The sequence below is a fragment of the Carassius carassius genome, chromosome 32 (assembly GCF_963082965.1).
Source record: "Carassius carassius chromosome 32, fCarCar2.1, whole genome shotgun sequence".
NCBI classification, from domain to species: Eukaryota; Metazoa; Chordata; class Actinopteri; order Cypriniformes; family Cyprinidae; genus Carassius; species Carassius carassius.
The window spans coordinates 7,020,833-7,034,592 of record NC_081786.1 but is presented as its reverse complement, the minus strand read 5'-3'; the positions used below and the strand labels follow the sequence as shown (position 1 = coordinate 7,034,592).

At 35.8% G+C, this 13,760-nt stretch overlaps 2 protein-coding genes across 3 annotated transcripts in view; both read left to right on the top strand.

The window, feature by feature from the left end:
- Positions 1–11,700, top strand: fyna (FYN proto-oncogene, Src family tyrosine kinase a). 2 transcript variants are annotated; one of them, XM_059520062.1, is made up of 13 exons: positions 1–118; positions 3,981–4,066; positions 5,131–5,387; positions 5,812–5,908; positions 6,700–6,798; positions 6,983–7,086; positions 7,476–7,625; positions 7,714–7,878; positions 8,086–8,265; positions 8,616–8,692; positions 8,821–8,974; positions 9,527–9,658; positions 10,212–11,700. In XM_059520062.1, the coding sequence occupies exons 3-13, from the start codon at positions 5,141–5,143 to the stop codon at positions 10,418–10,420; spliced, it is 1,614 nt and encodes a 537-aa protein (XP_059376045.1). In that variant the 5' UTR covers positions 1–118; positions 3,981–4,066; positions 5,131–5,140; the 3' UTR covers positions 10,421–11,700. The 2 variants fall into 2 exon arrangements, with proteins under 2 accessions (XP_059376045.1, XP_059376044.1); XM_059520061.1 differs by lacking the exon at positions 1–118 and adding an exon at positions 2,648–2,837.
- Positions 11,701–13,413: 1,713 nt separating this feature from the next.
- Positions 13,414–13,760, top strand: part of si:ch211-266g18.10 (titin) — a 41,332-nt gene continuing 40,985 nt past the window's right edge. The window contains exon 1 of the mRNA XM_059520060.1: positions 13,414–13,733. Coding sequence (XP_059376043.1) covers positions 13,715–13,733 — 19 coding nt within the window. The 5' untranslated portion in view covers positions 13,414–13,714. The remainder of the gene's footprint in view (positions 13,734–13,760) is intronic.

Below are 13,760 nucleotides of genomic sequence, written 5' to 3'. Positions count from 1 at the left end.
CGTGAGCCAATCAGAGGCCTGCGTGAAACTGGGGGGAGGGGCTACACTCACGCACTGGGGGAGGAAGGACGCGCAACCAGCAACTGGTGATTCAGAACCAATGAATCCAGTCACAAAGGTTTTGCTTTTCTTTTTATTGCTGTTTTTAATCTTTAAATACTTTGCTGTTGTCTTAAATCTGTCTCTCAAACAACCTTTATTTTGGTTTATTCAAAAAACGAAGGGAGAAAGCAAAAAGCATAGATTTGAATGGCTGAGTATGCATTATAGGCTACCACGTTGTCTAAATACACAGACACTACATAGGCCAACCATAGACTGTGAGGCCAACATATAGATTTGTGAGCATTTCATTTCCAACGTTCCATCCGTGGATTACAATTTTCCAATATAAACATCCAGTAGCACATTGCATGCTTGATGAATTCATTCTGAGGAATCCTGGTGACCTAGATTCAGTCACAGTTTATTGTTTGCCTAGATGGGGCTGTCTTGAATCACTGAAATAGTCTAAAGTGCGCTTCACACCTCCATACTAACCTCTATGATACTAACTCATGTCACCATGGCAACTGCTCAACATCACAGCAGATTGCTCATAAACAATAATAATATTGTAAGTCTGCAGTGGTGAAAAATCTGTTTACGTCTGAATGAGTGGATGAACTGCCTGAGTAATCCAGGAAATATAAGGGAAGATTTATATTGCATACTAAGCTGATGGATGTTTTGTTAAACAGAGAAGACTTAAAACGTTAAAGCAAATCACTACACCAACCCAGTTTGTGCTGTCCAGACATTTATCTTTAAAAACATAAATGTAATATAAAATAAAATTAACAAGATATAAATGAATAGTATAACTTTAGATTATTTTAGGGACATTGGTTACAAAAATGCATCACCATATCTAATAATAATAGAATTTAATGAGTGAAGACTCACAAAACATTTTGAAAAGTCAGCTATACATAGTGTGAAGTGACTCATCAAAATCTTGATAAGTATAAATAGTAAAATATCACAAAATCTGTTGGCCGACACTGCAGTAACAGATGTTGATTTAGAGCGAGAGTCCACTGGCAGAGTTTCATTTTCTAAGATTAAAACTAATAACAACTAAAATGGTTGAAAGTCAGTCCAAACCTTGATCTGCTTTTGCTGATTACTGATTTTGAATACATCTGTAACATTGCATGTCATATACACGCTTAGCCATTTTTTGGCAGTATAACATTGATATGTAACATGGAATTACAATTGGTTTTTGGCATGAACCAGTGGACCCTTTTCATATTTCAGAGGTTCTCAAAAGCGAAAGTAATCATAGTTGGGTAAAATTCTGGTGAACGGAAACTACATATTTTGTATTTGTGTTTGCCCCAGTAGCAAAACAAAAACGTTTCTATGACTTTCTAAAAGGGGGGGGGGGGGGTCTAGAGATTTATCATAAAATTTGTCGAAAATGTATACATATAAAATATACAAAAAATAAAAAATATAGATTTTTAAAACCTTGATGATGAACTCTGCAAATGCATCATCAGTCTATGAAAAGGGCCCATAGTGATATATAATCATACAGATGAGGAGACTGGGGCTAGTTGTCATTTTTAGTAGGCACAATCGCATTCCCAAAAAATCCATGTTATTCTAAACCTGTATGATATTCTTTGTCCAGACCTGTAAAAAAGAGGAGATGCTAGGGATAATGTTAGGAGAATTTTCACCAACCGAGGCTGTCATTCTGTCTAACATCTTCTTTTGTTTTCCACAGAAGAAAGAATGTCATACAGGTTTCAAACAACACGAGGCTGGGTAAATATTCATGAATCACAGAATTTAAACTTATGGCCAAACAGTCCTTTTAGGTGATTTGAATAGTTCCAACATTAGCCTACTAAAAAGAGAGTGAGAAAAAAATACAGCTGAACATTGTCTTAATATTTTTCAGGGTAGCTTTCAGCTATTTTCAGGCTCTTCGCTAAAATAATAATAATAATGAAACAGCAAAAAAAAAAGTTAAAAATCAAACCATTGAAAATTATAATTAATAAGCAAGAATGTAATGACTTGCCCCAACCTGACATTTATGAAAAGTACCCTCCTCCTGAGAACACCACCATACAACCTTTCAGTTAAAAGATTTGCATGAGGATGCATTTACTATGATGATATCAAGAGTTACTTTTGGCAGGCTAAACTGAAAAGTTTCACACCCTAAACGTTTCTAATTTAACGAAATTCTCAGGAGTGTCTAGAAAAGAAGGTGTGCCTCACAACATGTGTGTAATAAATGTATATATATATATATATATATATATATATATATATATATATATATATATATATATATATATATATATATATATATATATATATATATATATATTATATATATTATATTTCTCAACACACCGAATGATTGGTGTCACAGGTTGTCGACGATTACAGAGAGATTTTGATGAGCATGACCAGCCAGTCCTTGTTTTCCTATAGTAACCTCAGCTGAGCCCACGCTGCATGCATAGTAGAAGCAAGAAAGGACCATCGAGGAGGCAAAATGTGCGCACGCACACACGCACGCAGGCGTCTTCTACGCCATCCTATTGGCTGAGCGTCCTGTCAATCACACCCTCGGTCCCCAGAGAATCCGCCTCAGCAACGCCATCATCTGTTACACTCGGCGACAGGAGCAGCCTGAGCCGTCAGGGCCAATGTTGTTATTTTCATAATTCACCGAGATTTTATCAATAGAAAAAGCTGTCTGCAAATGACCTATTTTCGATTTTCTCTTTGCGGTGAAATACAAAACACTTCAGGCGACCCCTCTCTTGGTAAGCTTTTTTTTTTGATGGTCTGGCGTTTTTGATACACTTGGTGCAGGCGATTCGTATCCAATGAATATTATGGTTAATGGAAATGATGGGAGATGGAGGTTTTATAATCCTAGAGCGGGCGGACTAATCAGAATGCTTTCGTTTTATCAACCGCATGATATTTAGGGACATTTAACATCGAGAACGAGTGTATTTTGTGTAGGTATGTGTTGCTTTTGCTGCTTAGCGGTCGTCTCTGGCAGCAGGATTGATGCGCAGCAGAAAAAGCCTTATGTACACAATTGAATGGACGAATAAGGCCTCTGTCACTTGACAGTAGTCATCTTATAATAGAATGAAATCATACAATACCCTTTATCAGCGTTTACAGTCACAAGTATTTGTGGGAGTTAACCGATTTTTTATTTTTATTTTAGTACAATTTGTACAAACTACTATTGATTTTTCTAGTTGTTTAATGTCTGTTCGAATGTATACAGTGGACCTAAGGCACAAAATACCTTTTCTCCTCTTAGTGCTTTCTTTATGCATGCAGAATGATAAATACAGGGGTAGCACGGTCATGGAAAACCTGGAAATATCTGGGAAATATTAAATAGTCTGGGAAAGTAATAAAGCGTCAAAAGTCATGGAAATGTTCCTATGTTTTGAGTCTCAGAACGTCAAATCCTCCATTTATCAGCATTTAAATCTTTTTGAGACGTATACAATTATATAAATCTCTTAATTTAAGGGACTGGTTCCTGAAATTTCCCCAGCAATCTCTGTAGATATATTTACAAAGTAATCATGAACAAAAAGTCTGAATGATGAAAATGATGGTTATTACTCACTTAATTAACATGTCTCGTAAGGATGAGTATAAACTTTTTTTTATAAAGTTTTCAACAATATAGGTAAATCTGTATTCCTTAGAATATATATTCTATAATGTCTGTGGTCGAGACACTTTTCTTGTACAACAAAAGCTTTTTCTTCTGAATTCTTTGTTTTCTACAGAATAATTATAGTATGTTAAAGAATGTTTTGACTTATACAGACATCAGACTTTAAGTATTCTTCAGCACAGTGTGTAATACTTCCCCAGAAGTTGTTTACCAATAAAAAAAAATGTCTTTGGCTTTTGTTTTGCCCACTCAGGCAAAGGAGCAAATCGTATGTTTTCACATCATCTTTAATTGAATGGAATGCGAATACTCCACTGTGGTAGCCCAGTGCTTGCCTTGGTATGTTTATTGAAAATATGTTTTCATCTGCTGTCTGCATGTGTTACATTTCAGGTCCTGTCTAAACATGCCACTTCTATTAACGTTTGTTAATATTAACATGTTCTACAGAATAGAATACTTGCTTCGGTTAGATAATAACCACATCAAAGGAATAGTTAAACCAAAAAGGAAATTTGCTGAAAATGTACTAATCACATCACTTGCTCACCAATGGATCGAGTGAATGGGTGCCATTAGAATGAGAGTCCAAACAGATGATAAAAACATCACAATAATCCACAAGTAATCCACATCAATTTATGTCTTGTAGAAGTGAAAAGCTGCATGTTCAACAAATACTTCATAAAGATGTTTTAACCTTAAAACCGCTGCTTTCGGCAAAGATAATAGTAGACAAAAGAGGATACTTTTTTATTTATTTTTTTCAACAAGAGGAAATGTTTTAATGGTTTAAAGTTAATTTTTGAAGTTGATGGCTTTGTTTCTTAGTAACAAAGCTTTTCACTTCAGAAGACATCCATTAATAGACTGGAGTGGTGTGGATTACGTGTGGATTATAGTGATGTATTTATCAGTTGTTTGTACTGTCGTTCTGATGGCACCCATTCACTGCAGAGGATTCATTGTTGAGCAAGTGACGTAATGCACATTTCTCCAAATCTGTTCCGATGAAGACACAAACTCAACTACATCTTGGATAGCCTGAGGGTGAATATGTTTTCAGCAAATTTTCTTTTTTGGGTGAACTATTTCTTTAACTAACTCAATTATCCAAATCATGCTCTTTGCAAATAAGATGAAATGAATCACATATTCAGTGACACATCCATTTGTTTTCACTGTATTTACAGACTGTTTGATTAAAACCAAATGTCTTTCTGAATCACTTGTTGAATTAATTATTGATTTATGTCTATTTCTAGTAATCACTTGGGGGTATTAACTTCCAGTCACTGGTTCAGAATATGAATCTGAATCTCCTCATTTGTATTTGTATAGAAATAAATAAATATCAAGTCATTTTGAATGAATGTTAATTTATGCCTTTCTTCACCACAAAGAATATAGATAATGGGCTGCGTGCAATGCAAGGACAAAGAGGCAACCAAACTCACAGACGACAGAGAAACTAGCATCTCACAGCATGCAGGATATCGATATGGGTCTGATCCGACACCTCAGCACTACCCCAGCTTTGGAGTCACTACTATACCCAACTACAACAACTTCCATGCACCTGTCAGTCAAGGAGTGACTGTGTTTGGTGGAGTGAACTCTTCTTCACACTCTGGAACACTACGATCCCGGGGTGGAACAGGTAGAACAAAATTTAATGAGCAATTTGCTGTTCTAGCTTTGGAACAGAAAGTGAAATATCTTGAAACTGTCCTGACTGTTGAATGTTGACATAAAAATCACCTTTATTAACTTCCATAGTGCTCATTCATGTTTTTACTGAGTCCGTTGGATCGGTCTTCATCATTACAAAAAAAAAAAGTTTGTCTTTAAGTCTTCGGAAGAAAAAAAAAAACTTTTTTGCTGACATCACCAAGACCCCCTTTTTTTAGCCTAAATCAAGTCATGGCCTATTTTTTTTCTCATTGAATATCCTGTTTTATTGGAAATATTTAAAACAATTACATTTGGATCACATTGTACTGTACATTGTGGAGACTTTGTAATATTTCTATAAAACTGCATTACTTTAGTAAGCTGATGTTATCTGCCATTTTATTTTGCAGGAGTAACACTCTTTGTAGCACTTTATGATTATGAAGCAAGGTCAGAGGATGACCTCAGCTTCAGGAAAGGGGAAAAGTTCCAGATTCTAAATAGCACGTAAGTTTACAGAACATATTTTAAGAGACAGTCAAAAACAATGTTTCCAATGTAATCCAATCCAAATGTATTCTTTCTGAATATTTTTTGTACCGGTAATTCATTTTTCAGTAGGATGATGTCTGAAATATTAACTAACGCTTTTGATGTACTCTGCTGTTCTAAAGTTTGGGGTCAGTAAGATCTGTAATGTTTTCAAAGGATGTGTCTTTTGCTCATCAAGGCTGCATTTATTTGATTATTAATACAGTAAAAACAGTAATATTGTGCTTTATTTCCAAGTAATTTCAAGTAACTGTCTTCCACTTTAATATATTTTTAATTGTAATTAATTCTTGTGATGTCAAAGCCATAAAAAAGTCTTCGGAGTTCACATTATTCTTCAGAAATTATTTTAATAAAGTAATATGGTGTTCAAGAAACATTTAATACTATGATCAATATTTTCAACATGTTTTTCACCATTTTGCTGCGTAATATTTTTGTGGAAACCTAATACATTTTTCTAGGATTCTTTGATGAACAGAAAGTTCAAAAGAACAACATTTATATGAAATATACATCTTTTATAACATTATACATTTAATAGATCACTGCTGAATAAAAAGAATTTAATTTATTTCAGAAAAAAAAAATTCCGACCTCAAATATTTATCTGTACTTTGCCTTTTAAATTAGATTTTATCTTTGCTTTATGGTACAGTCAGTTTCCTTCTCAATAACTGAAACTTGACCCAATAGAAATGTATTCATTGTTTATTTGTTCTCTTGCTCCTGTTGCTGTATATCAGGGAAGGAGACTGGTGGGAGGCTCGCTCTTTCACTACAGGTGGAACAGGATACATACCCAGTAATTATGTGGCTCCAGTAGACTCCATACAGGCAGAAGAGTAAGTTCGGTTTTATTTCTAAAATAGGCAAAAGTTAAAAATAAATAGAAAGACTATCCAGAAGAACAATGTCTGTTATTTGCGTTACTCCTAGTAGTATTTTCATTGGGACAAGGGCAATAACATAACTTTGTCATGTGGTCATACTGTTAAACCAAACCAAACACTGTTTATCCCTTTGTAGTTGGTATTTTGGAAAACTTGGCCGTAAAGATGCAGAACGGCAACTCTTGTCAAATGGAAATCCCAGAGGCACTTTCCTTATAAGGGAGAGTGAGACCACGAAAGGTAATTTGCAGTTAAGCTACCATTCGCAAGTGTGGGGTCAGTAAAATATTTTATTGTGTTCAAAATAAGACTCTTATTTTCACCAGGGCTGCATTTATTTGATCAAAAATACAGTAACACTGTACATTTATACTGTGAAATATTACTACAGTTCTAAATAACTATTTTTATGTTAATATATTTAAAAATGTCACTTGTTTTAATTATGGCAAAATTCCATTTTTAATCTGCTATTCAGTGTCACATAATACTTTCAAAATAATTTCAAAATAAATGTCGTTACTATCACTTTTAATCAATTTAATGCATCCTTGCTGGGCTAAAGTACTAATTTCTTAAAAAAAAAAAAAACTTCTATTCTAATTTTCAGTTCTCTCATGTTTTTCTAGGAGCATATTCATTGTCCATACAGGACTGGGATGAAACTAAAGGCGACCACGTGAAGCACTACAAGATCCGCAAATTGGACAATGGAGGATATTATATCACCACTAGAGCTCAGTTTGAAACTCTGCAGCAGCTTGTGCACCATTATTCTGGTAAATCTGCACTGAATGCAAAATGCAAAAATTAATCCGTCTTAAATGATTAACTAACAGTATAATCTGTTAATATATCTGCATTTAGCCCGGGCTGCAGGACTTTGTTGCCGTTTAATAGTCCCGTGCCATAAAGGCATGCCCCGCCTTGCTGACCTGTCTGTTAAAACCAAAGATGTATGGGAGATCCCACGGGAGTCACTTCAGCTCATCAAACGCTTGGGGAATGGACAGTTCGGAGAGGTCTGGATGGGTAAGAGATTAGCTTAACCACGTGCCCAATAAAAGAGTTTGATATCCATTCGTTACGTATAATTCCAGGAGTATAAATCTAGGCCTGTCAGTGAAGCAGAGAACATTTCCTCTCATCAAAAGAAAGCCAGCTGTCTTGGAAGGATTTATGTGTGATTCCTTTCAAGGGCTGTGTGACTCACTATGAAATCTCCTCTCTGAATGGCAGGGACTTGGAATGGCAATACTAAAGTGGCAGTGAAGACCTTGAAACCAGGCACAATGTCCCCAGAGTCGTTCCTGGAGGAGGCTCAGATAATGAAGAAACTGAGGCATGACAAGCTAGTGCAGCTTTATGCGGTTGTCTCTGAAGAACCCATCTACATTGTGACAGAATATATGAGCAAAGGTAGGAACAGATTTTGCAAACAGAAGTGCTAAGTAAATGCAGCTCTTTTGAACTTTCTTTTCATCAATGAATCCTGACAAATGTATCACGGTTTCCACAAAAATATTAAATGGCACAACTGTTTTCAACACTGATTATAAGAAATGTGTCTTGAGCACCAAATCAGCATATTAAAATGATTTCTAAAGAATCATGTGACACTGAAGACTGAGGTAATGATGCTGGACATTCCAAATTAAAAAACTACATGTTAAAATGTATTTAAAAAGAAAACTTCAATTGAAATTTTACTGTTGTACATCCAAAGAAATCACACAGGTTTGTTCACATGTATACTGATTGTCTTTCAGGAAGCCTACTGGATTTCTTGAAGGATGGTGAAGGACGTGGGCTAAAATTGCCAAATTTAGTGGACATGGCCGCTCAGGTTAGTAAAATGTTTTGATACCCATAATAGATTAAGGTATCTGGTTTCATTAAGCACTTATTTGACCATAGGTTATTTAAATTTTTATTATAAACATTTAAATCATTGCTCCCGCACTTGTCTTCTAGGTTGCTGCAGGCATGGCTTACATTGAAAGGATGAACTACATCCACAGAGATCTCCGGTCTGCCAATATACTTGTTGGTGACAGCTTAGTGTGCAAGATTGCAGATTTTGGACTGGCTAGACTAATAGAGGACAATGAATACACAGCACGACAAGGTGAGAGTTAATTTTTCAAAATTGTCTTCAGTTTACAGTTTACCCGGTCAATTCAGGAAAAAATACATTGCGTTGTTGGAGTTAAAAGATCAGAGTTAGTAAAAAAAATGTTGGTTTTAAGTCATGTCTTTCTCAAATTTCTGTACATTGCTTTCAGTGTCTGAATATTTTGCTGCATTGTTTATTATTAAAATGTATTATAAGAATAACAGTCTAGCGTAGTTTTACAGAAAATATTAATGTTACCATATGGCAACTGCTAAACATTTGGACTGCAAAAATGGATTTGTTCACTGGACATTTCCTCATTTTAATATTGGTATCACGTGTATAACTATGTTTATATTATTTATTTATTCTAAGTGTTTATAGTAAAATGTTGAGTTGCATATGCATTGCTATACAGATCATATAACTGCGCTGTGTTTTATCTACTTATGTTTGTGTTCCTCATGCACATATTTAAATCTGTAATTTCCCTAGGAACGTTGCCCAATTCACAAGTAGGCCACATTTCGAGATCAAATCCATAAATCCAGTGTTTTGTTGTAGGTGCCAAGTTCCCAATCAAGTGGACGGCTCCAGAGGCAGCACTCTATGGAAGGTTTACCATCAAGTCAGACGTGTGGTCATTTGGAATACTTCTCACAGAGCTGGTCACCAAAGGACGCGTGCCCTATCCAGGTGAGATCTGATGGTGGAAGGTACATTTTTTAGGCTGTTAAAATGACTAAAATTTAATTCACAATTTTTCAAAGACAGTTTGCTATTTGAGGCTAGATTAAATCTTAAAGGTATAATTTACTCAAAAATCTGAATTCTGTCATTGTTTACTAACCCACATGTTATTCCAGCTCCGAATGAACACAAAAATGTCTCTGTGTTTTTTGTCCTTACAGTGAAAGTCAGTGGGGTCCAGTGTTGTTATCGGACTCCATAGACTTACATTGTATAGTCAAAAGCTGAAAACATTCAAAATATCTCCTTTGGTGTTCAGCAGCAGAAAGATTGTTGTTGTTTAAAAAGTTTTTGTCCGTAGAATGTAAGTCTATGGGGTCCAAAACAACACTAAATCCCATTGACTTTTCCCTTTCACTTTTTGGGTGAACTATCCCTTTAAGAGCTTGAATAAATGAATGAAGCACAACTCAGCATCATACAGGAATTTAAGGGCCCCACAGCTTAAAAAAAAAAACAATTCCAGTTAAAGAGCACATGCTTTGCATTTGTCCCTCAGGCATGAACAACCGAGAAGTCTTGGAGCAAGTAGAGCGAGGTTACAGGATGCCCTGCCCCCAGGACTGTCCCAGCTCCCTGCACGAGCTCATGCTCCAATGCTGGAAGAGGGACCCAGAGGAGCGGCCCACCTTTGAGTATCTACAGGCCTTCCTGGAGGATTACTTCACTGCCACTGAACCGCAATACCAACCCGGAGACAACCTCTAAACATGGAGCTCCTGCAGAGTACAGAGTATGCCACAACAGACTGCCCTTCAAAAGACTGATCGAAAGAGCGTTTGATATGGAAAAGCTTCCAAGTTTTGTGCCATCTCAACCCAATGTCTGACACAATTCATCTTCCATTTGAAAAAAGGACATGCCGTCGCATTAAATCTGTCAGTAAAGCCAAAAATAGTGTTCTGGGGAGACACATCTGTCACGATTAATGATAAGAATGGCTTGTTTGTATGTAGTGTAAATAGTGTGTTTAGTTTTCCCTCGTATTCGGCTTGTTTTATTACTTTTTATAATGCTGTTTTGCGTTCTTATCCAGGCCGAGAAAGTTGTTGCTGTGAGGAAAGCATGATAAACAAAGGCGGCATCAACCATTTTAAGATTGACAATGATTCTGGAAATCATTCCTAGACACTTCCAATAGGATGTTGACCAGCCTCTTTTAAATATTAAAGGAATTGTGTCAATTGTATATTAAATTAACTGTACGTGTCAAAACACTCCCTTTTAGCCGAGACATACAGCAGTGCATATAGGTAGCATTCCTGACACATTATTGGGACTTTCACAGAAGGTCATGATGTCTGCACTGGTTTAGTGATTTTTCTGGGCCTAATTATTTTGCACCCACTTTTAGCAAGCGCTCAATGTCTTTCTTTTGTATTCTGCTTCTTAGAATGAGTGCATTTTCTATTTAGTCACTTTGGATTAACGATAGAGCAATGTATGTATCAGAATAGTACGAGACCAAGTGGGCATTACGCTTGACCATACATGCATCTTTCCTGCAAATAAGATAAAATGACTGCTAACATCCTTACTGTTGTGAGAGAAAATAAAACGAGTCCATTAAATGTATCTCACAATATCATGCATTATAAAATAACATGACTAAATGCATAGAGAAATATTATGAAATGGTAGAATTTCACTCAAGGTAACTCATAGCTGGTCTGCCTTGTTTTTTGCCCCTCATTCATTATTGGGTCATTCTTTACTTTTTATGAGCCATATTTCAGGAGCAGTTACTCACCTACTCTTCACACATATAATGTTGATTTCAGTCAATATTTTGGGGTTCAGTTGAAAATCTGCTTTTATCTGGGCCTATAATTTAAATTATGTGCAGCATTTGTATTAAAATCCAACCTCATGTTTTTCACATTTATTTTTGTACCATCTATATTTGGATTAATTCATAAATATTGTGTTTATTTAATTGCTTTGTTTTACTTATGCACAAACATTTTTAGAATAAAGTGTCATTCAAATACATTTCTTTCAACCTTAGGTTTTTTGATCTATCATCAAATTACAATTGAGTGTCTTTTGTGTTTAGATCATTTAGCAGATTTAACATTTCTGTCAAAATTGAAAACTTCTAGATTTAACATTTGCATATGTGGTATTAAATTCATGTTTGTGCATTAATACACATTTTCAATTTTAGATGATCAAAAGATAAAATGCTGAAAAAGAAAAAGTACTTGGAAACTTTCTGGCTGTAAAACATTAGTGGTCATTTTGATTGAATTATTCAATGGGAAGTCGTGGCCTAATGGTTAGAGAGTCGGACTCCCAATCGAAAGGTTGTGAGTTCGAGTCCCGGGCCGGCAGGAATTGTGGGTTGGGGGAAGTGCATGTACAGTGCTCTCTCCACCCTCAATACCACGACTTAGGTGCCCTTGAGCAAGGCATTGAACCCCCAACTGCTCCCCGGGCGCCGCAGCATAAATGGCTGCCCACTGCTCCGGGTGTGTGCTCACAGTGTGTGTGTGTGTGTTCACTGCTCTGTGTGTGTGCAATTCGGATGGGTTAAATGCAGAGCACAAATTCTGAGTATGGGTCACCATACTTGGCTGAATGTCACTTCACTTTCACAATGCAGAGACCATTGAAAAGTTTGGGGTTGGTAAGATTTAGATTTAATGTTTTTGGAATTACAGTTTAAAGTAACTGTTTTCTATTTTAATATATTTTAAAATGTAATTTATTCCTGTGATGGCAGCCGTTCCTCCAGTCTTCACGGTCATATAATCCTTCAGAAATCATTCTAATATGCTCAAGGAAGATTTTCTTATTATAAGAAATGTTGAAAACAGTTCTGCAGCTTAACATTTGAGTGGAAACTGATAGTTTTTTTTTTACATTCTTTGAGGAATGGAAAGTTCAAAAGGACAGCATTTGTTATTAATTAATTATATTTGCATTATATTTAAAAAAAAAATATTTAATTCTTTTTACATATATGAACATTTATATATTTTAAATTAATTAAATATTTAAATATTAAATAATATTGTATTTTTACATTAATATATGATTATTAAATATTAATATTAAATATTTCAACTATTTAATATATTAATTTCTTAAAATTGTAAAAGTTTAGCAGTACCGTTCTGTAATTCCCTCCGTGACCAGCGGAAGGCCACTGCATTCCGGCCAAACATGTTGTTCCGTTCCACACACATATCCACATCTCACGTCTCTTCTCAGATAGTTTGTTCTCTAGTTAAAAATAGGAGCCATGCTTCTATATTTCAGATCTGTTCTACGAAATCACCAGTGAAGCCATAGGCAGTGAGATTTGATAAAGAGTGCTAATTAGAAGCATGATTAACTTTAAATAGAATGTAATAGATCCTAATACCAATGATTCATTTCATCTAAATCATGATTTATTTTGAAAACATGATTACTGTAGCAATGCAATATTACATAATATGATGCAATATCACTGATTGTACATGCATTAAATTAATGACATTAACTGAAACCCAAAAACCAAAGACATTAGAGTCTGTGAACATGCAACTGGCTCCTTTTCTTTTGCTTCCAGTAGATCACACCCACTACCACCTAAAAAGGCAAGAGAGAGTGCAGCTGCTAAATGCTATACTGTCTAAGAATAAATCCGGATTGCAGTGGATAAGGTTACCTTGAAGCACCCCAGCACTTTTCCCGTCCCACACCCATGTGAGGCACCAATAACATGGGCTAAATTACCAGCACCTATTTGTTGCGTCCCCTGCCAGAGCCTGAACTCCCCTGTTTACGGCCATGACCTAACATCCCATTCTCCCCCAGCCATGATCCCAAATCCGGCACTTTGAAAACCCTCAACCCGCTTTTCTCACGAGACTGTGGGGTTTCACCCATGGATTGGATGGGGACGAAAAAGAGGAACATCTTTTCCTGAGTGGGATTTAATATCAACTGGGTGAAACCGTCCAAATAAGATTACACAAGCAAAATCAAAGGACATTCGGCTGAAGTACCACCATGGCTCAGGCAACCAAAGGTACTGCAGGTTTTGTACTCATGATTG